The 23,994-nt window shown below is 41.3% G+C and overlaps 1 protein-coding gene across 9 annotated transcripts in view; it reads left to right on the plus strand.

Annotated features, from left to right (window-relative positions):
• The window catches only part of DNAH14 (dynein axonemal heavy chain 14), a 378,420-nt gene extending 355,015 nt beyond the window's left edge, over nucleotides 1-23,405 (plus strand). For 2 of the 9 annotated variants that reach the window (XM_070768034.1, XM_070768036.1), the window contains exons 79-86: nucleotides 1,806-1,996; nucleotides 4,587-4,747; nucleotides 5,748-5,944; nucleotides 11,259-11,371; nucleotides 15,837-15,976; nucleotides 18,808-18,971; nucleotides 22,496-22,642; nucleotides 23,033-23,388. In XM_070768034.1, coding sequence (XP_070624135.1) covers nucleotides 1,806-1,996; nucleotides 4,587-4,747; nucleotides 5,748-5,944; nucleotides 11,259-11,371; nucleotides 15,837-15,976; nucleotides 18,808-18,971; nucleotides 22,496-22,642; nucleotides 23,033-23,248 — 1,329 coding nt within the window. In that variant the 3' untranslated portion in view covers nucleotides 23,249-23,388. Of the gene's footprint in view, nucleotides 1-1,805; nucleotides 1,997-4,586; nucleotides 4,748-5,747; nucleotides 5,945-11,258; nucleotides 11,372-15,836; nucleotides 15,977-18,807; nucleotides 18,972-22,495; nucleotides 22,643-23,032 lie in introns of all 9 variants that reach the window. The other 7 variants (XM_070768037.1, XM_070768035.1, XM_070768033.1 and 4 more) reach the window with 5 other exon arrangements.
• The last annotated feature ends 589 nt before the right edge of the window (nucleotides 23,406-23,994 follow it).

The following is a 23,994-nucleotide window of genomic DNA, read 5'->3' on the forward strand; positions in this document are numbered from 1 at the left end:
CTTCCAGTTCCATAGAAAGTAGCCCTTGCTGACAGCTAAATAGTTTTCTCACATGCTTCCTGTCTGTAGTTGTACAAGTACCTGAAGTCCTCTCTCCATGTTTCACTGCCTCTGTCCCTTTTGGTTCACGCTGATATGATTCACTTTTTGTTGTACAAGTACCTGAAGTCCTCTCTCCATGTTTCACTGCCTCTGTCCCTTTTGGTTCACGCTGATATGATTCACTTTTAACACCGTGCATCTCTTATGAATCAGTTTATAATCTAATAAACAAAAACTGCACTAGCACACATCCTTGGAGCAGTGTAGCTGCACTCTTCTGGCTCAAGGTTACTCATCAGGTGACAGTCAAGGTATCGTCTGGGGCTGCAGTCATGAACGCTTAACAGAGGCCGGAGGATCTACTCCTAAACTCACAAGTTCATGGGTTGGCCAGAGGTCAACTCATTTTCCATCATTTGGGAGCACTGGGGCTGCTTGATGGCCCTCAAAACATGGCAACTGGCATCCCCTGAGTGAGTTAACCAAGAAGGATGAAAGAAGATGCAGTGCCTTTTGAGACCTGGTCTCCAAAGTCTCACTCCAGAGAGAAATGGGGAGATATTGGTCACAGGGTTCAAACTTTCAGTTATAAGATAAATAGGCTCTGGATCTAATGTATAGCACGATAACTATAGTTAATAATACTGTATTGTATACTTGAAATATGCTAGATAACAGATGCTAAGCAATATCACTGCAACAACAACAACAAAATAACTATATGGATGTGATAGATGTGTTCATTAATTTGATTGTGATCATTATTTCACAACTTACATTTATATCAAATTATCATGTTATACACCTTAAATGTATATAGCTTTATTTTTCAATTATGCCTCAGTAAAGATGGTGGGGAGTAGGGGTAGACAGAGGGTAGAATAATATATATGTTATGAGCTGAATTTTTTTTAATAAAATTTTATTTAAAGCTTAAAAAAAAAACAAAGTCCCACTCCATCCCTTCCACTTTACTTATGTTTGACAGAAGCAGTGACTTAGTCCAAGCTCCAGTTGAGAAAAGGAGAATTAGACTCTATCTTTTGAAGGGTTGACTATTAAAGAACTTGACATATTTTTAACCAGCACAGCCACATTTATCATTATGACTAAATAGGTTTTTAAAAACATATTTTTTCTTAATTAGTTGTGACCTTGGATCAGTCAAAGGAATAACTGCTTACCTTACAGAGCCTTTATCCAATCAGTACTTGGTTATAACTTGTCAACTGGGAAATATCCCTGGCAAACAGGAAGAAAAAGCTTTTCATTTCCCTATTAAATAACTTTTTAACTCACTTGTTTTTTTTGTTTGTTTGCTTATTTTAACTGGAAGTGTGTCCCTTTTGACCACCTTCCCCAGTTTTGCCCACCCCAGACTCCCTTAGTCTCTTCAGTTATTAAGATCATGCTCACATGTCTGCTATAGGCTTTACCAAAGTAAAATGACTTCTTAAATCTTGAGTGTATCCATTATCTGTGGCTGTAGGTCATTGAGGCAATGGGTAGTCAGAATCACTCTCCTTTCTTTTTTCCTTTCTCTCTTTTTCCAATGAGAAAGTTATATGTGTCTGTCATGAAACTGCACTTTATAATATAGCCCAAGTGCAACTTTTGACAGAAGTATCTAGAGTATACCATCAACAAATAAGCATAAAATGATGTATAAAACTTCATGGGGAAATATCATCTTCATACATTGCCAAAAGTAAATGTCTCAGTAGGTAAAAACTAACCAGTGTTTAAATTTTCACATGTATTAGCCACTGCCAAAATCTGGAAGCATGAAGGACTACATACGCATTATCCAGTCCTTACCTGAGGACGACCCTCCTGAGCTCCTAGAATTACACCCTGAGGCCACAAGGGGTTTCAGGGAGATCCAGGCCCAGAAGTTCATTGATAATCTCATTGGCATGCAACCAAGATTTACCATCACCAACCTCATGTTCAGGTAAGAACTCACCAGGAAAAAATATTAGTTGTAAATTATTAAATATTCATTTGAAGATATACAATATATTACTTACAGAAAAATACAGTCAAAAAACACAGAAACTAGATTCTTCAAATGACAGAGAAGCAAGTTTATATACACAGGAGCACACACACACATATAATTACCAAGCCTGTAGTAGGTTCCAGATAAATCTTCATTGAGTGAGTGAATTGTACCTGATGGGTGGTATTTTTTAACTGAATCTGTATAAATATGAAATGTTATATTTACTTCTATAGGACCTATACATGCATGTGTGTGTGTGTTTGTGTGTGTGCTCAGTCACCCAATAGTGTCTGACTTTTTGGGGCACCATGGACTGTAGCCTGCCAGACTGCTCTGTCCATAGAATTTTCCAGGCAAGAATACTAGAGTGGGTTGCCATTACCTATTCCGGGGGATCTTCCCAATCCAGGGATCAAACCCCTTTTGTGTCTGGCGGATTCCTTGGCAGGCAGATTGCTTACCCCTAGGGCCCCCTGAGAAGCTCACATTTTTTTCTGTATACCTAGAAAAGCTCTGAACCCACTGGAATCTTGCATTCTCTCAGTCTTTCTGTCTCTTTAGACAACACGACTCATGTTAAAATGACATTTGGGGACGTCCGTGGTGGTCCAGTGATTAAGACTTCACTTTCCAATGCAGGGGATATGGGTTCAGTCCCTGGTCAGGGAGCTAAGATCCCACATGCCTCATGGTCAAAGACCCAGAACATAAAACAGAAGCAATATTGTAGCAAATTCAATAAGGACTTTTTTAAATGGTCCATATATTTTAAAAAAGTTTTTAATGACATCTGACTGGATTTGGCTATGACTTCAGCTATTTGTTCATATCCATCAAGATCAAATCTACTGACACAAAATAAGATCATTGGATACTCATTTCACTGACAAAATGAACATATATTAACTACCTGTGACATAGAAGGAAAGCTGACATTTAGAGATAGAAGACTATGCAACTGGAACTCCTTCAGTATGTCCCCGGAATATCACGTTGAATTTCCTGCAGGCCCTACACGTTTAAGGATTAATTCTGCACTTTTCCTTTTTTAATGAGGTTGACAACAACCCCTGCTTTTTTAGGGGGTGGGGGCACCACGCAGCATGCAGGGATCTTAGTTACCCACCAGGATGAAACCTGTGCCCCTCCCTCTCCCTGCAGTGGAAGCAGCATAGTCTTAACCACCGGACCGCCAGGGAAGTCCAGTTCTGCACTTTTAGCGTTCAGTAAATAAACCAGTAAGAGATGAGATGATTATAAGGGAATGCTTTTAATAAGCAGACCAAATATGTGTCTTAATATCCCTTTGGTCATGTGGAGAGGCTACGATTATTGCAGTTAGGCCACCTTTGCTAAAAAGTTTATTAGAAACTTGTTTGTGGGACTTGACTTGAAAGATCTCTCACATTCAAGGTAATGTCTTCAGTGGTAAGCAAATATTGCACTTAGAATATGAGTTTGATTTTTTAAATCTTTCGATCCTTCAACCATTTGGATGAGTTCCACTGAGTAACCCTACTTTAATGTCAAAAACAAAGCATAATGACAAAGCTAGGAAAATGTTAGTTCTTGCGAGTTGCAAACTGTCTCAGAAGCAGCTCTTGTTGTTGTTGTTGTTGTTGAGTTGCTCAGTCATGTCCAACTCTGTGCAACCCCATGGACTGCAGCACTCCAGGCTTCCCTGTCCTTCACCATCTCCATCTTCCCTGTCCTTCACCATCTCCGGGAGTTTGCTCAAACTCATGTCCATTGAGTTGATGATGCCATCCAACCATCTCATCCTCTGCACTGTTAAACTAAATACACAGCTTATCACCAGATTATCACTTACTTCAAAGGACCACATTCATTCAGCTGTGTGAAACCTGGACTGTTTGCTGGAAAACCAGTATATATACATATGTGTGTATATATGTATACAGTTACACTAGTATATAGAGTAACAGAGTGATGGAACTCAAAAGAGGTGTACCCCATTCCCTCTTCATCCACTGTACAGGGAGGTCCTATCATCTCCCTGGACCCTAACTTCCTCATCTATAAAAGGATTCCAAAGACCTCCTCTGTCTTCAGTGTTTGTATGGCCTTGCTTACTACTACCAGACCTATACACATGCTGTTCTCTTATCGCCACCACTGAGTGTGTTACCAGGAAGCCCTGTGTATGAACACAGAGGAATCTGACATGCATTTGAATAACCTATCAAGCTACTGAAGCATCCTCTGTCTGGTTGCCTCCTCGTTTGCATCCCAGTCTTGGTACTTGTTTCATGCAGATGCATTCAGATGAATACTTTTCAAAGAAATCTTAAGAAAACTTTAAAAATATGTATCTCCTTGCAAATGTCTGAAGTGCATTGGGCAGTTTTCTCACCTGTAAAATGAAATGAACTCCATGGTCTCTGTAAGTCTCCATGGTCTCCATATCACAGTTCTGTGGTTCCATGAATTTGCATATACCTTCAGATGGGGCCCACATAGAGGGCCCTCCCAGATTAGACAAGCCTATATCTCCTTTTTTCTTTTGATTTCCTTGCAGTCGTGAGAAGAGCAAGGATGAGCTGGTGATGGCAATTTTATCGGACATGCTAACACGGCTGCCACTGTCTGTAGAGAAAGAAGAATGGGCTGGAACTCCAAGCACACTGAAGTACATCATGTTAAGCCCCATCTGGGAGTCTTTTCATAAAGATCCCAAAGGTAAGCCTGGGACGTGACCTTCCTCCCCTCACCCCAGCCTCCTCAGGAAAGGACTCCAGCATCAGAAGGACAAAAGTTATTAACAAAGTAGAAAGGCCAATGTGAGATGGAAAACTAACTCCGTAATGCCCTCTTCTCTCTCCAAGCTGGGTGATGGGGAGCAGAAGAGAAAATTATGGGGGCAGGGGTAGACAGGGGGAAGGTCCATGACCCCAAGACAAAAAGTAAAGGAGTAATAACGATGTAGAAAACCAGAAAGGAGCAAGTCTGCTTGAGAGAGTCTACAGAGCTTTTAAGTCTCTGTCCTTTTTGCATCTCTGCCTGATGGACAGCATTTTGGGCAGGGAGATTTAGATGGGCCCTCTGACCCTCTCCAAGCTGGGAGACTTCTGAACTCTGAGGAGCAAAGGGGAGGGAGGGACGGCAGATCCAGAGAAGACAGAGCAATCCTCGTTGTCCAGAGTTGGCTCCACACCCAGCTCTGAGAGGCCAAAGTGTTGAACTGTGGTAATTTACCCTATTAAATTTTCAGCATCCATACTTTAACCCTTTCAAGAGATTCAACCGTTGCTGTTCACCTGAAACTGTCACAACATTGTTAATCTGCTACACCCCAATACAAAATAAAGTTTAAAAAAAAAAAAAAGATTCATTTTGGAGCCTACAAGCTAAACTAATGGTTGAAAAAGTCAAAAGAATAATAATATTTCATGACACAAATATTTTATGAAATTCAAATCTGAGTGCCCACAAATAGAGCTTTATTGTGGTGCAGCCATTGTTTGTTTTCACGTTGTCTATGCCGGCACCTGCTCTACACTGGGAGAGTTGAGTATCCCACAAAGCCCGGGATATTTACTAACTGGCCTTTTGCAGAAAATAGTTTTCAGTCCTTGGGCTACTCACATCAAACTCCTTTAATTTCCAAACCTTACATCTCTCCAAGTAAAGCCTCATCTTATCTGAAAGATGCCACAGTTTTTTTCTCTTTTTAATCCAGGCTATGATCCACTTATCCACTGTGTCTTGCTAACCTTTTTGATCCAAGAAATTGAAAGATTTGATCAGTTGCTGTCTATTATACATAAGTCTCTGAAAGATCTTCAACTTGCTATAAAAGGAGAGATTATCCTTACCCAAGAATTGGAGGAAATATATGATTCTTTTCTTAGTACAAAAGTGCCCAAACTGTGGCAGGTAAGCAATTATCCTTTCCCATTCACATGCTTGATCGAAATAAATCCCCTAGTTCTAGGGAAAGAGTAAGTTAACTATGGTATAGACTCATGACGAAATATTATGTATCCATTAAAAGATGTTGACTTTTATATATACTTTTGGTGACAATATATACTTTTGGTGTGAGTATATATTAATAAAATCTGAGAGGGCAATTTGGCAATTCTACTTAAATAAATTTATCTAAGAGATATTTGTTGCAGGGCTTTTTATGTTTCAGCATAAAGTTGAAAACAACTCGAATACCTCTTAATGGAAATCTGGTTAGATAAATTATGATATATTCAAATAATAAGGTATGTGTTATATGCTAGAAAGATCTCTCAGATGTATTGTGAAATTTTTTTAAGTTTTAGAACACTAAGTCATTTTTAAGGATTATAAAAATATGTATACTTCTATAAAACACATGCTTACATAAATGTGTGTAAAAACACATATGTTTTAGATTCAAGAAACCCAAGTTAAAATTTTGAAAGTTCAAAAAAGGGAAAAGCACTGGGCTGACAGCCCCATCCCACCCTGACTAGGGCATCCAAGAGGCACATCGAGGAGGATGGGACTGAGAACAGGCCCACAAGGAGAGCACGGGCCTGGCAGGGGCCAGCTGGCGCCCAGCACCAAGCTGAGCTCGGGCCCAGGTCAGCTCCACGGCAAACTCACTGCAGGCCGAGGTCTGCTGGGAACCAGTGGCTGGAGGGAACCAGGCAGCTGTGTACAGTGGGATGGGGAGAAGGTGGGGGTAAAGGGATGTTGCTTGTACAGAGGGCTGATGGCTGTAAAAATTTATTTTGAAAATTAGGAGCTGGGGTGAAGTGTGTGCTGCCTCAAAATTCTGGCCTTGCTTGGCCCTTTTGCCCTCTGGCAATAAATTGTTTCTATTAGCCAAAAAAAATTCTATAGGCAAAAAATAAAAGATCATAAGAACATATCCAGAATGCAACCCAGAGAGACTAAGAATGGAAACTATGAAAGAGCTATGAAGATTCACAGAGGGCAAACAGACTGTCCAACATTAGTTTGATTGAAGTTCGGAAAGAGAGAAGAGAGAGGATGAAGCAGAGGCAGTAATTAAAGGAATAAGGGCTGAGAATTTTCCAGAATTGATAGATGTAAGAAGTTCAATGAATCCCAAGCAGTAGACATCTTTTTTAACTTATGCATAGATACATCCTAATGAACCTGCAGAAAATCAAAGAAAAACTCTTCAAAAGCAGCTAGAAAAAAGTAACTTTCAACGGAATGGAAATGGTATCTCCATCGTGTCAAATGAACTGTTAAACTAAAATTGTATATACGAAACTTTTGTTTCAAAAATGAAGATAACGGGAATTCTCTGGAGGTCCACTGGTTAAGACTCTGCCCTCCAGTGCAGGGAGTGAGGATTCTTAGCTCCCTGGTGTGGGAGCTAAGATCCCACATGCCTTGTAGCCAAAATAAAATAACAGAAGCAATATTGCAGCAAATTCAATGAAGACTTTAAAAATGGTCCACATCCAAAAAAAATCTTTAAAAACAAAAATGAAGATGAAATAAAACAGACCAAAACGAAAAAATGCTGAGAGAGTTCATCACTAGCAAATGCTAAGGGAAGCCCTGAATGCCTTTCCTTATTTCCAGCAGGAAGGTGGAAGGAGGTAAAGGGGGAAGCTCTGAGACATGAGAAGGAAAGAAGAGGCAGAAAAGTGGTAAATGAGGTGGTGAATAAATTTTGACAAAAATAAAAAGCAACAACAATATTAATATCCAGTGGGATTATTTTTTTAAAGAAGGATAGAATATTGAACATTTTGAAATGGAAAGGTCAAGAATAGAAAGGGTCAACAATAACATATAAGCCAAGTTTGGGGAGGATATGGAATTTTTAGGTCTCAGAGAAGGAAGTTAAAAGTAATAATAACCCATAGATTTTTACAAATTAAGTATGCATGCTGTAATTTTTAGGGTAATCACTAAAACAATTGAAACAAATTGAAGAGGAGGGAGAAATGCTTGTTATATTATTTTGTGAATAAAAAAAATTTTTAAGATTCAAAATGGCATATACAGTGTAATCTCAACAATATAGAAAGTATATAATCCCCTGCACATGAGTATCAAGACACATGTACAAAAGTATTCAGAACACCATTATTTACAATGGTAAAATACTGGAGACAACTGAAATGTGTCATCCACAATAGGATGGAAAAATAGACTATACCAACAGCGAAAGGGAATGAACTACAGCTACAAGCATCAGCAGGATATGCTCAAAAAGAAGGATGAAATCATACACACACAGACAGACACACAGTCAATTCTTATTATTTGTGAATTACATCTTTGTGAAATTGCCTACTTTCTAAAATTTATTTGTAATCAAAATGGGTGCAGACACATGAAAAGATGCTCAACATCATTCGTCATCAGGGAAGTGCAAACCAGAACCACAGTGAGGTGTAATTCCACATCCTACTAGGGCGGTTACCTCCCAGGCAGCACGACTGTGAAGAGTCCACCTGCCAGTGCAGGAGATGCAAAGATGCGGGTTTGATCCCTGGGTCAGGAAGATCCCCTGGAGGAGGAAATGGCAACCCACCCCAGCATTCTTGCCTGGAGAATCCCATGGACAGAGGAGCCTTGCAGGCTACTGTTCATAGGGTCACAAAGAGTCGGACACAACAGAGCACTCACTCACGCTCAGGACGGACAGAATAAAAATGCAGACAATAATAAACATTGCAAGGATACAGAGACATTGGAATCTTCATATACTGCTCTTGGCAAAATGGTGTAGCCACTTTTGGAAAATAGTATTTTATTTCCTCAAATAGTTAACCATAGAGTTGCCATTTGACCCAGCAGTTCCAACCCTAGGTATATTCCCAAAAGAAGTTGAAACATGTACCCACACAAAAAAGCTTGTCATGACTGTTCACAGCAGCATCATTCAGAGCCAAAAGATGGAAGCAACTGAGATATTCCTGATGAATGGACAGAATCCTGATGAATAAATTATATGGTTTGTGAATTATATCTCAATAAAGCTATTTTTAAAACTTATAGTAGAAAACATAGAGTTTAGAGAAAGCAATGACAATTATAAATACTTAAAAACTGAGTGAAAGCTGTGAAGAGAATTGAGATATTGGATCTGCAAACTGCACACACTTAGAATCATAAGACTTCGCAGCTTGAAAGGATCTTGGGTTCCTCTGCTCCAATATCCTTGTTTTACAGATGTGGAAACTGAGCAGTGGAGCGGCTTCGAGACTCACTGAGAAAGTTAAGTAGTGAAAGGGCTGGGAGTCACATGCGTTCAGATTTAAGTCGAGAGAGCGTGGCTCAGTTGGAATCCTCTAGGTTTAGTTACCTATGGGTGAAATGAGGGCATATCTGACCGAATGGCAAGAGCTGAAATTAGCCAGGGAGAAATGTATGGCTTGGACAATTAGGTGTACAATAGTACCATTTAGAGACAGAGTGAGCAGAAACAGAGGCTGTTCGAGGGCAGATGCTGACATCCTGTTTTGGACGTGAAACATCTCGAGAAGCTAGGGGAGGCTTCCAAGTGAAGTTATCCAGGAGAAAGTGGATGAGAGTGCGAAGCAAGATATCGGTACTATCAGCTTAGACAAAGTAGTGGAAACCACAGTGAATTAGATCTGAGAGAATGTAAAGTAGGGAGAGAAGAAGGCTGAGGGAATATTAGGCAACACCGCCTGAAAGGGAGGGAAACAGAAGGAATCAAAGAATGAAACCCTAGAAGTAGAGAATTCAAGAGAACGTTAGGATTGAGTGTGGACACAGAAGTCAAGGCAGGAGAGGGAGGAAGTAATCAACTTAGTCAAAAGCTGCAGAGAATACAAATTAGACAAATGAGAGGGATGAGTCTAGGGTGGAATCATGAATATGGAATGTATAAGGTCCTTGATGACTTCTAATGGAGACTTTTTTTATGGTGGTAAGAATGATCAAGATCTATTCTCAGCAATTTTTAAGTACAAAATACCATATTATTACTATGCTTTGCTGCTGCTGCTGCTGCTGCTAAGTCACTTCAGTCATGTCCAACTCTGTGCAACCCCATAGACGGCAGCCCACCAGGCTCCCCCGTCCCTGGGATTCTCCAGGCAAGAACACTGGAGTGGGTTGCCATTTCCTTCTCCAATGCATGAAAAGGAAAAGTGAAAGTGAAGTCGCTCAGTCGTGTCCGACTCTTAGCGACCCCATGGACTGCAGCCTACCAGGCTCCTCCATCCATGGGATTTTCCAAGCAAGAGTACTGGAGTGGGGTGCCATTGCCTTCTCCAATTACTATTCTTTAGATCCTCAAAAGTGATTCTTCTTCTTATGACTGAAAATTTGTACTCTTTGATCTACATTATCGTATTTCCCCCTCCCATCTACTTCTGGCAACCCTCATTCTTCTGAGGAACATTGTTTTTATATAAAATTTGTGTAGAGATTTTATCATGAAAAGATGTTGAATTTTGTCAAATCCTTTTTGTGCATCTATTGAAATGATCATAGGATTTTTATCCTTCATTCCTACATTGTGGTGTATCACATTTTTTGATCTTCATGTTTAACCATCCTTACCTCCCAGGGCTGAATCCCACCTGATCACTGTTTATGATCCTTTTAATCTATTCTTGAATGCAGTTTGCTATTCTGTTGAGGATCAAACAAGCAGGATTGCATGTTAGGTGGCTTGTGTATTTAAGATAGAAGAATGTGTTAATAAACAAAGGGATGGAAAATGGAAGTGGAAGCTTCAGAAAAGCAAAAATAGTCCAGAAGTGCTGTGCAGTGCACAGGGGCAGGAACCAGCTTGACTCGAAACTGGAAGGAAAAGAGATGGGGGAAAGAGAGAGTGGATGGAGATTTATAGAATTTTGTATAGGGAAAGGCCAGAAAGTTGAGATTACTTAGACTTAATGGCCTGTGAAGGTAATCTTCCCAGATAAGGGGAAAGAAGTGGGTGGGTAGAGGGGTGGGCAGCAATGAAGACTGATTGGAGAACTTAAAAAGAACGAGGAAAGACTAGCCAGGATGGAAACTTGCAAGTGTTTTATCCAAAGCACTGTTAAGATCGTGCTGACTTGCCCTGGTTAAGAGTTTTCAGATTTCTCACCAAGTGCTTTCAGTTGGAAAATAGCATCCTCTTGCCAAGTTATCTATTTCTGGCAATTGAGTCTGTCGCCAAAGTGTACAGACATGTCCTTAATGACTTCAAAGACAAATCTTTAAAAAAAAAAATGATGTGCCTGTTTCTCAATCCCAACAGAAATATGCCTACAAGTCAAGTAAAGCCCTGAGTTCCTGGGTGAATGACCTCATCCAGAGGCTGAACTTCTTTAACACCTGGGCCAAAATGGCGTATACTGCAGTGCATCATCGGTATGTAGAAAGGCTGCTCTACGTTTCTGCATCATTTTTACTTTGAGCTTAATGGTTTCACCATGTAATTTCACATCCTTGACCTCTGAGTTCTCACTGCAACATGTGAATTTAAACAAAAGAGGTATTCTTTTTTTTTTTATCTAAAAAATTTTATGATATTTTATTTAAGGTGCAAATGTGTTAATTTCAGTATTTTTTAAGCGCTTGGGGTTTTCTATTTTAAATTTTATTTAATTGAAGGATAATTGCTTTACAGAATTGTGTTGGTTTCTGCCAAACATCAACATGAATCAGCCATAGGTATACATATGTCCCCTCCCTCTTGAACCTCCTCCCATCTCCCTCCCCATCCCAACCCTCAAGGTTGTTACAGAGCCCCAGTTTGAGTTCCCTGAGTCATACAGCAAATTCCCATTGGCTATCTATTTTACATATGGTAATATAGGTTTCCACGTTACTTTCTCCAAACATCCCACCCTCTCCTCAAAAGGAGGGATTCTTTTATTCAGTTTAGGAGGAGGAAGCAGAGGCCTAAGAACTGGAGAGTTCCTTCCAAGGTCACTTTACACTAAGAGACAGATGTAGAAACAGAACGTAACACATTCCTCTTTCTGTTACGCTACACTGCGTCATGTGACACTAGCAGGAAGAAATGTGAAAAGAAGTAAAACCTAAATACATATAATTTAAAAAATTTTAATATATAGCACAAAATAATTTGAAAGGCATGACAGGAATTCACATTTACGGAGTGCCTCACAGGGTGCTGGGCTTCCCAGGTGGTTCGGTTCAGTTCAGTCCAGTCACTCAGTCGTGTCCTACTCTTTGCAACCCCATGGACTGCAGCACGCCAGGCCTCCCTGTCCATCACCCACTCCCAGAGCTTGCTCAGACACATGTCCATCGAGACAGTGATGCCATCCAACCATCTTATCCTCTGTCATACTCTTCTCCTCCAGCATCAGGGTCTTTTCCAATGAGTAAGTTCTTTGCATCAGGTGGCCAAAATATTGGAGTTTCAGCTTCAGCATCCGTCCTTCCAATGAATATTCAGGACTGATTTCCTTTAGGATGGACTGGTTGGATCACCACAGTTCAAAAGCATCAATTCTTCAGCATTCAGCTTTCTTTATAGTCCAACTCTCACATCTATACATGACTACTGGAAAAACCATAGTTTTGACTAGATGGACTTTTGTTGGCAAAGTAATGTCTCTGCTTTTTAATATGCTGTCTAGGTTGGTCATAGCTTTTCTTCCAAGGAGCAAGTGTCTTTTAATTTCATGGCTGCAGTCACCATCTGCAGTGATTTTGGAGCCCAAAAAAATCAAGTATCTCACTGTTTCCATTGTTTCCCTATCTATTTCCCATGAAGTGATGAGACCAGATGCCATGATCTTAGTTTTCTGAATGTTGAGTTTTAAGCCAACTTTTTCACTCTCCTCTTTCAGCATTATTGGTCGGGGCATAGTCTTGGATTACTGTAATATTGAATTGTTTGTCTTGGAAATGAACAGAGATCATTCTTTCATTTTTGAGATTGCATCCAAGTACTGCATTTTGAACTCTTTTGTTGACTATGATGGCTATTCCATTTTTTCTAAGGGATTCTTTCCCACAGTAGTAGATATAATGGTCATCTGAATTAAACTCACCTATTCCAGTACATGTTAGTTTGCTGATTCTGAACTTCCAGATGTTCAAGCTGGATTTAGAAAAGGCAAGGAACCAAAGATCAAATTACCAACATCCACTGGATCATCGAAAAAGCAAGAGAGTTCCAGAAAAACATCTACTTCTGCTTTATTGACTATGCCAAACCCTTTGACTGTGTGGATCACAACAAACTGTGGAAAATTCTTCAAGAGATGGGAATACCAGACCACCTGACCTGCCTCCAGAGAAATCTGATGCTGGTCAAGAAGCAACAGTTAGAACTGGACATGGAACAACAGACTGGTTCCAAATAGGGAAAGGAGTACGTCAAGGCTGTATTTTGTCACCCTGCTTATTTAACTTATATGCAGAGTACATCATGAGAAATGCTGGACTGGATGAAATACAAGCTGGAGTCAAGATTGCTGGGAGAAATATCAATAACCTCAGATACAGATGACACCACCCTTATGGCAGAAAGGAAAGAAGTAAAGAGCCTCTTGATGAAAGTGAAAGAGGAGAATGAAAAAGTTGACTTAAAACTCAACATTCAGAAAACTAAGATCATGGCATCTGGTCCCATCACTTCATGGCAAATAGATGGGGAAACAGTGGAAACAGTGACACACTTTACTTTTTTGGGCACCAAAATCACTGCAGATGGTGACTGCAGCCATGAAATTAAAAGACACTTGCTCCTTGGAAGAAAAGCTATGACCAACCTAGAGAGCATATTAAAAAGCAGAGACATTACTTTGCTGACAAAGGTCCATTAGTCAAAGCTATGGTTTTTCCAGTAGTCATGAATGGATGTGAGAATTGAACTATAAAGAAAGCTGAGTGTTGAAGAATTGATGCTTTTGAACTGTGGTGTTGGAGAAGACTCTTGAGAGTCCCTTGGACAGCAAGGAGATCCAGCCAGTCCATCCTAAAGGAAACCAGTCCTGAATATTCATTGGAAGGACTGATGCTGAAGCTGAAACTCCAATACTTTGGCTACCTGATGCGAAGAACTGATTCATTTGAAAAGACCCTGATTCTGGGAAAGATTGAAGGTGGGAGGAGAACGGGACGACAGAAGATGAGATGGTTAGACGGCATCACCGACTAAATGGACATGAGTTTGAGTAAACCCCGGGAGCTGGTGATGGACAGAGAGGCCTGGCGTGCTGCAGTCCATGGGGTCACAAAGAGTCGGACATGACTGAGTGACTGAAATGAACTTTCACTTTCATCAAGACCCTCTTTAGTTCTTTCTCACTTTCTGCCATAAGTGTGGTGTCATCTGCATGTCTGAGGTTATTGATATTTCTCCCAGCAATCTTGATTCCAGCTTGTGCTTCATTCAGCCGACATTTCACATGATGTACTCTGCATATAAGTTAAATAAGCAGGGTGACAATATACAACCTGACGTACTCCTTTCCCAAGTTGGAACCAGTCTGTTGTTCCATGCCTGGTTCTAACTGCATACAGATGCTTCTTGACAGATTTCATACAGATTTCTCAGAAGGCAGGTAAGGTGGTCTGGTATTCCCAACTCTTTAAGAATTTTCCAGTTTATTGTGATCCACAAAGTCAAAGGCTTTGGGGTAGTCAATAAAGCAGAAGTAGATGTTTTTCTGGGACTCTCTGCTTTTTCTATGATGCAACGGATGTTGGCAATTTAATCTCTGGTTCCTCTGCCTTAGTGGTAAAGAATCCACCTGCTGATGCAGGAGACGCAGGTTCCATCCCTGGGTTGAAAAGACCTGGAGAAGGAAATGGCAACCCATTCCAGTATTCTTATCTGGAGAATCCCACAGACAGAGGAGCCTGGTGGCCTACAGCCCATAGAGTCACAGAGAGTCAGACATGACTGAGAATGCACACACACTCACAGGAAGTAGGTACTATTATTTATCATTCTCATTTTAGAGATGTGGCTGCTGCTGCTGCTAAGTCGCTTCAGTCATGTCCAACTCTGTGCAACCCCATAGACGGCAGCCCACCAGGCTCCCCGTCCCTGGGATTCTCCAGGCAAGAACACTGGAGTGGATTGCCATTTCCTTCTCCAAGGCATGAAAGTGAAAAGTGAAAGTGAAGTCGCTCAGTTGTGTTCTACTCTTTGCAACCCCATGGACTGTAGCCTACCAGGCTCCTCCATCCATGGGATTTTCCAGGCAAGAGTACTGGAGTGAGTTGTCATTTCCTTCTCCAATGCATGAAAGCGAAAAGTGAAAGTGAAATCGCTCAATTGTTTCTGACTCTTAGCAACCCCATGGACTGCAGCCCACCAGGCTCCTCTGTCCATGGGGTTTTCCAGGCAAGAGTACTGGAGTAGGGTGCCATTGCCTTCTCCATTAGAGATGTGGAAATTGACACAAAAACATGGAGCAACTTGCCCAAATTTTCACAGCTAGAAAGTGGAAGTATTGAGATTTGAACCCGGAAAACCTAGTTCCAAAGTTTATACCAAACTGTCTCTTTCACCATTGAACTATAAGTGAATGTTACTGTTTATCTTCTTAGAGTAGGCAGTAGCTCAAACCCAATCTGCAAGATTCCACAAAGCCCAGTCAAGATTCCTACTATAATAACCACATCACTTGTTAATTGCCTTCCAGGGCTTTGTGTTCTCAAAAGCTTTAAAGCCATAGCTGGTTTTCATTAAACTATAGGATAAGAGTCCAGAGAAGGGGGGAGACTTTGAGATGAAAAGGGAAGGAGGAATCCAGGAGAGGCTTAAAGAAATTGCTGAGATCATCTGAAAATGTACAATTATTATGCCTCTAACCACACCAATCTGTGGTCTGCCCTCCAATAGGTATATGAGACTTGTCACAGCTTGGAAGCACTCCAGTTCATCACCTAGCCAAGACCCCAAATACCCCACTGAGCCAAACCATGAATTCTTTGAAGGATTTCCTGCAAGATATTGGCTCCCAGCTTTCTTCTTTCCACAAGGTGAGCATGAGAACCTGGACCAGCCCTATACCTGATCCAGGCAAGTCTGTCCCCAACCCCTCCACCAGCACTCTCCCTGTCCTCTTCCTTTCTGGGATGAGAGGTCCCTAGGATAGCCCTGCTCGCCACCCCCACCAACACACACACACACACACACACACACACACACACACACAGGCACCAGGGCCTCTTGCATGGACTAGAGCAATCTCTCTCCTCCCTCCCCATCCACATCCTTCCCTTGCCCCATCTCCTCAAGCACCAGAGTAGACCCACATCCTCACCCTGGTAGGAGTCTCACTTCCTCATCTCTAGGTCATTAATATGAGGTCAGAAGCCAACAACATTAGACGCCTCCCCAAAGTCCCTACATCTTAAGAGTGGACTCCTGCAGATGGGCACCTGCCCAAGGGATTGATCCTGTGCTTCAGCCATTTCATTCATTTATTCATTTAATAAGAATTAATGAATAAATGTTCATTGCGTCTAGGCCCCACCAGCTTGGTACAAATGTCCAGCAGGAAAGACAGCTATTCAACCAGAACCTGTTACAATAATATATGGTCAGGGTGTAACGAGAGTTGTAAAGGGTCTGCACTAGACTGTAAGATTCACGAAGGCAGGAGCCAGGTCCGTTTTTATTCCCTATTGTATTCCAAGCACCAAAAAAATTCTCAGTAAATATTTGAAGAAAGAGTGTCTTTCTAAATGAATATAAGAACAGATTAATATTCTTAGAGCCTAAAACAGGAGGACCTAAAGTAAGGGTCAGGAAAGGGAAGGCCACTATGGAAATAACTTCTAAGATGAGACTTGAAGCTTCCTTCTTACCAATTAGATATTATCCAGGTAGGGACAGAATAAGAGGACAGCAATTAGCACCCTTGGACACGACTGAAGTCACTTAGCAGCAGCAGTACTTACTAATATAGTACTTATTAGTACCCAGGTGCCAGGCACTCTCTAAGGGTTGTATGTGTGTGTACGATTTTTAAATTTGTATTTATTTATTTGGCGGCACTGGGTCTTTGTTGCTGCCTGGGCTTTTTCTCTAGTTGTGGAGAGCAGGGTTTGCTCTCTTGTGGCGGTACGTGGGCTTCTCATTGCAGCGGTTTCTCATGTTGCAGAGCATGGGCTCTAGAGCGTTTGGACTTCAGTAGTCATGACACTTGGGCTCAGTAGTTGCGGTGCCTGGGCTCTAGAGCACAGGTTCAGTGGTTGAGCTGTATGGGCTTAGTTGTCTTGTGACACATGGGATCTTCCTGGAGCAGGGATCGAACCCGTGTCCCCTGCATTGGCAGGTGGATTCTTTACCACTGAGCCACCAGGGAAGCCCAGGATTTTGTCTATATTAAGTCACTCAATTCTCATGACAATCTTACGATGTTGTTACTATTATTATCCCTATTTTCAGATAAGAATACCTAGGCAGAGAGAAGTTGTAATTTGTCCAAAATCACACAATAAGTGACTGAGCCAAGGTTCAAACTTAGCCTATCTGACTTGGAAATTCACATGTTTAACCACTGCACTAAACTACGAATAGCATTTTATCAGAGAAAATATCGTCCTCTCCTGGAGCATTTAGCCTTCTGAAAGGGGCACGGAGAGAGGTCACTTCTGGCTGGGCCTGTAGAGATGGTCTCTTGGGCATTGAAGAGTTGTAGGAAAGTTTGAGAAAGATTATCTAAGGCTACAGGCTGAGCAAAGGCACTGAGTCCGGCCCAGTCAGTGGGTATTTAGAGTAGAGGAGACATGCCAGTATGACAGGGTTTAAATTGCCCTGTCAGTCAAAAGAAACTAAAATTCACTCTCTGTGCACTGGTGTAGTGGCTTCTAGGCAGCAGTGTTACATGATCAAGAAGTAGAATGGAGTTACTCAACTGGCAATTTATGCAGAACAAGAATTAAACAAGAGAAAAGGAGCTAGTGGCAAGAAGAACAGTTAAGAATTGTGTTAGGTATCTTGGTATCAAGCTACAGAAGGCAATCCAAACTTGTGTAAGCAAAAGAGGGCAAGTTATAAGCACATATAAGTGGAAAGGAAGCCAAAGGGGCCTGGCTTCAAGCATGGCTGGATTCAGGTAGTCAATGTCACTACATGTGACTAGCTGAATGTCACTCTCAGGCTGCTTCCTCATGTCTGAGTTCTGTTTTTGCTATATCTTGGACTCTTTTTTCTCTGCTGCACATAGGCTTTCTCCATGCAACCAAGGGAAAAAATGGCCACAAGAATGTTAGCATATCCAGAGGAAAAAGGGCCTTCCTCTTCCTAATGTCCATATGGGTTGTGGCATGTGGGATCTAGTTCCCCAACCAGGGCTCTAACCCAGGCACCCTGCCTCGAGAGCACGGAGTCTTAGCCACTTTTCACCAGGGGTGTCCTCATATGTCCTTCCTTGAGAAAGGCTCGACACACTTGGGTCTTGGCCTTGCCTGTGGGCCCCATGTTTGCTGCCAGGAAGATAAGGTACTTTGATCAGCCAAGACTGGGTCAAAAGTGATCAGGTCCAGGGATCCATAGCCCCTCTCTTCCCATGTTGAATATGGAAGGAACACTGGGCCTACAAATGCTCTCCATGTTTCCCAGGAAGCTGGTGCTACTTGCCAGACTAATATCCCCAAGTCCTTAGGGAGGCAGTTGGATTTATACTCTCCCCCTATCCCGCCCCGTCTCGCACCCACCATGGGTGTTTCCTGACACTTTCTTCTCCACTCTTCCCTTCCCATGAGATATCAGTGTTGCTAATCCCCACGGGAAACTTTGGGACAGACACAGCTCCTGAGTCCCTGAGACTCACAAGGAACTTGGTGCGTGTTTTTCTCCAAAGCCTTTCTTATCACTGTGCTTCAAGACTATGGACGGTCCCAAGGAGTCTCTACAGATGCCCTGACTTTTACCCACCATGTGATCTCGGACACCACCGACGTCAAAGACAAGGAGTTCTCCATAATCATCCAGAAGAAACTCAACATAGTCAGGAGAGCCTTTAAGGTACTGGAATACTTCAGAGGTTGGAAAGGATAATCATTCATTCATTCAATCCATCCATCAATCATTCCATCAACAAACCTTCATTCCTCATTTACCAAGTGCCAGGCCCAAGGCTAGGCACTAGAGCATGGCAGTCTCCCTTCAAGCCCAAATGCCATCAAATGCCATCTCTCCCACTCTGCTTCTAGGGAGTTGGGAAGAACTAGAAATATATTAAATGAATAAGATTCAGATAAATACAATAAATGAACTTTACAACTCTCCCCTGACATAAATGAAGACTGAATGTTGTTAGATCAGGATTTGAAGATGGCATTTCTTTCTTTCTTAAGATTTTTTTTTAATGTGGACCATTTTTACAGTTTTTATTTATTACAATATTGCTTCTGTTTATAACTCTTCCCTGACATAAATGAAGACTGAACACTCTATGTCAGGATTTGAAGGCGGTATTTCTTTCTAAGATTTTTTGATGTGGACCATTTTATGGTTTTTTTAATTATAATTTTGCTTTTGTTTTATGTTTTGGGGTTTTGTTTGTTTGTTTGTTTGTTTTTTGGTCATGAGGCATGTGGGAAATTAGCTCCCTGAGCAGGGATCGAACTCAGACCCCCAGCATTAGAAGGCAAAGTCTTAACCACTGGAAGCCCCCAAAAGTAATATTTCAAACAAATAGGGCAGATCTCTCCTGAGTGTGGCTCAGCTGAACTGCCTGCCATCCAGCAACCCACTCACTCCAGAGTTCAGCCACTTTCAAGGAGAAGCCCCCACCCAGCCTGCCATGAAACTCAGGGCACTCAGCAAACGTGCTGATTATGCTGGACGCAGTTTATCTGGGCATGTGAGTGCTGACAGCTAGGTGCTCGAGGCCAACCCTAACCCCATCACGCTCCCGCCATTGTCCCACTGGTTTGAGGGCCACTCTTGTGGTTTACTAAAATATAGTCTGTTTTAGCAATCTATTTTCTATTCCAGGACCAACACCACACAGGTCAAGAAGTTTTAAGTTATATATGGAGACTTAGTAGAGAAAATCCTGAGAAGGCAATGGCACCCCACTCCAGTACTCTTGCCTGGAAAATCCCATGGACGGAGGAGCCTGGTAGACTGCAGTCCATGGGGTTGGAAAGAGTCGGACACGACTGAGTGACTTCACTTTCACTTTTCACTTTCACGCATTGGAGAAGGAAATGGCAACCCACTCCAGCATTCTTGCCTGGAGAATCCCAGGGACGGCAGAGCCTGATGGGCTGCCGTCAATGGGGTCACACAGAGTCGGACACGACTGAAGCGACTTAGCAGCAGCAGCAGTAGAACAAATCATTCCTCATTTTTCCTTTTTTTTTTTTAATTGAATTTTTATTCTATTACTTTTTTTGTTTTTACTGTTTTTGATTGCGGTAAAATAAACATAACATAAAATTTACTATTTTAAGCACTTGTAACTGTACCGTCCAGTGACATTGAGTATACCCACACTGTTGTGCAGTCATCTCCAGGACGTTCTCATTTTTTCAAACTGGAACCCCATACCCATTAAACACTCCCCATTCCAACCATCCCAATCACCACACTACTTTTTATCTCTAAAAATGTGACTACTGTAGGAACCTCATATTAGTGGAACCATATCGTATTTGTCCTTTTGTGACTGGCTTACTCGCTAGTGATAAAGAACCCCACCTGCTGGCCTGGTAAAATGAGATCCAAAGCATTATTTCCTCTTCAATTTTTTGGAATAGTTTGAGAAAGATGGCTGTTAACTCTTCTTTAACACCCTGTGAAGCCATCTGGTTTGCAGCAACCAGGAAACCAGGACTTTGTTTTTTGGCAGTGTTTTGATTCTGTTTCATTACTGACTCAATTTCATTACTGGTAATCAGTCTGTTAATATTTTCTACTTCTTCCTGATTCAAACTTGGGAGATTGTACATTTCTAGGAATTTATCCATTTCTTCTAGGTTGTCCATTTTATTGGCATATAGTTGTTCATGGTAATCTCTTATGATCTTTTAAATTTTTGTGGTCTCTTTTGTAACTTCTCTTTCATTTCTGATTTTATTTGGGCCCTCTCTCATTTTTTTCTTGATGAGTCTAGCTAAAGGTTTATTGATTTTGTGGTACTTTTCAAAGAATCAGCTTCATTGATTGTTTCATTGATCTTTTCTCTATTTTTAGTCTCTATTTTATTTACTTCTGCTCTGATTTTTATTGTTTATTTTCTTCTACTAACCTTGAGTTTTTGTTTGTTCTTTTTCTAGTTCCTTTAGATGTGAGGTTAGGTTGTTTGAGATTTTTCTTGTTTCCTAAAGTAGGCTTGCATCAATGTAAACTTGTCTCTGAGAACTGTTTTGCTGCATCCTGTAGACTTTGGATCATTGTGCTTCCACTTTCATTTTCTTAAGGTATTTTTTTTATTTCCTTTTTGATTTCTTCAGTCACCCATTGGTTGTTTAGTGGCCTATTGTTTAGCATCTGTATGTTTGTGTTGTACAGGTTTTGTTCTCATTAATTTCTAGTCTCCTAGCATTGTGGAAGGCATTGGCACCCCAATCCAGTACTCTTGCCTGGAAAATCCCATGGACGGAGGAGCCTGGTGGGCTGCAGTCCATGGGGTCGCTAAGAGTCGGATTCGACTGAGCGACTTCACTTTCACTTTTCACTTTCATGCATTGGAGAAGGAAATGGCAACCCACTCCAGTGTTCTTGCCTGGAGAATCCCAGGGATGGGGGAACCTGGTGGCCTGCCGTCTATGGGGTCGCACAGAGTCGGACACGACTGAAGCGACTTAGCAGCAGCAGCAGGGAACTTGATATGATTGCAGCAATCTTCTTAAATTTAATGAGACTTGTTTTTATGGCTCAGCGTGTGATCTGTCCTGGAGAAAGTTCCATGTACACTCAGACCACTTGCTCCTTATAGAGGAGAACCTCTGCAATTGTGATTATCCTATTTGGGGTCTGCCTACCTCAGGTATAGGTCTTCAGTAAATACTGCATTTCTGCCCCTCTTACCTGTCTCATTTTGGTTCCTTCTTTATATCTTGAGTTGCAGAAAATCTTTTCTACTGGTCTTCAGATCATTCTCATCGATATTTGCTCTGTAAAGATGGTGTGGCCATAGGAGGAGGGAGCACAGGGTCTTGCTGCTCTGCCATCTTACTAGAAGGTTGACTTGTTTTGTCACTGTTTCTGCTCTCTTTTTAAAAAGTGACCTAAGGATTACAATTCTAGAAATTTGAAGTTTTACTGTATTTGAAATACTTGTCAATCCAGGATCATCATATATAGATCAAAACCTACAAATTGCTCATGCTCTCAGAGAAGGAAGAGAATGAAGTACTTACCTTAGAATCTGGCAATGAGTATCTCTAAGGTGAAGTACTCACCTCAGAACCCACAGGGCAATGGCAGGGAAGTGCACCTCCTCTTTGGCCTCCTCCCTGACCGTCCTCTAGATGCAGCTTCTATTAAAGGGAACATTTCACCTGGGACCCTCTGACACCACCTCTCTTTGTTCTTAGGGAACAGACCCCACACATGTTGGAGTTCACGTCTTTGGTTTATTCATTGAGGGGGCAAGGTGGAATCACAAAGAAAAAATACTAGAAGACTCGTTACCTTGTGAGATATGTTGTGATTTTCCTGAAATATACTTCTTGCCAACAAAGGTAATCTCCCAGATGTTTTCACAAAGTTTTAAACCACTGAGCTTTCACTCAGTAGTACCAACCATTCCTTCTACTTCCCATCCTTATGATTTCACTAGGGAGATTCGCCAATATACTTCAGACTACAAGCATGTAAAATAGCCCCAAATACTCCTAAAACCTAAAATAGATGCTGTACAAACATCCAGTGTGATTTCTCAAGAATAGGTACTATAAAGCTATACTAGTGACTCTAAAAAATCAGGTATAATTCTATATGCATTTACATAACTGAATAATCACCTAAAAAATGTATTCAATTTATAACAAACTCCCCAAACCTAGTATAAAAGAAATGTGAGCCGCTGGCTTACTTGAACTGTGTAATTTGAGTATTTATTTATTTTTTAGATTTCTACTGAAAGATCAACTGTGTCTAAGCAGACAGAGCCAGAACTCTATACTTTTGAATGCCCGGTTTACCAGACACCTGAGAGGTCGAGTATTTTGACAGCTGCTGGTTTATCCTCAAACTTTTTAACATCTGTGTACTTATCCACAAAGAAACCTCCTAGTCACTGGATCACAATGCAGGTTGCACTGCTGTGTGAGGAGAATGAAAAATAAACTTCCTTAACAAACCATGTAATTGTTGACTCTAACCAGTTACATGCTTCAAGACATTCACATGTAGTCAATATCCTTCATGAAAAAAATCTGTGTGATCACGGCAGATTGGACAGCGCCATCTCTTCCATTTGTACGTGAAAACTTGAACATGTAGGGGAAGCTCCCAGCTGCTTCCATTCTAAGCAATGTCCCTGTGGGTGGGCTCTCCTCTAGGGGAGAGAACATGCCCCCAGAGAGCAGAAGGTCTGACTTTTCTGGGGGAAAGCCACGGCAACTAGCGTGGCATTAGGGCATCTAATTCTTAGGGAATGTTTGACTTTCGAGTGATTTCTGCGATTATGTACCATAAAATATGTACGTGAAGAGTAGTTCTTTGGAATACTTTCCCAGGTGGCTCTGAGAACACAGAACATGACACTGTTGGCCTGACTGCAGACTTCTGAGACAAAAAGTCTTCCCTTAAAGAAATGATCTTGTACTGATTTCACCAGATTTTCTCTTTCCACTGAAAAACCAACACTGAGAATTCAGTGTCAAAACTGGATGAAAAATGTGACAATTGCATGTCAAAATGTGTTTCTGTAGGTAGGTTTTTATTATCGAGCACCAACTATGCTGAACACTCATAAAAATTCCTATGCCTTCAGGCCACCTATATAGCATGTGGTATATCAATCTTTATACATGAAGAAAGCGGTGCTCCTAGAGCTTGAGTTGCCCAAGCTCACACTGCCAGAAGTAGG

Source organism: Bos indicus, chromosome 16 (genome assembly GCF_029378745.1).
Source record: "Bos indicus isolate NIAB-ARS_2022 breed Sahiwal x Tharparkar chromosome 16, NIAB-ARS_B.indTharparkar_mat_pri_1.0, whole genome shotgun sequence".
Taxonomy (NCBI): Eukaryota; Metazoa; Chordata; class Mammalia; order Artiodactyla; family Bovidae; genus Bos; species Bos indicus.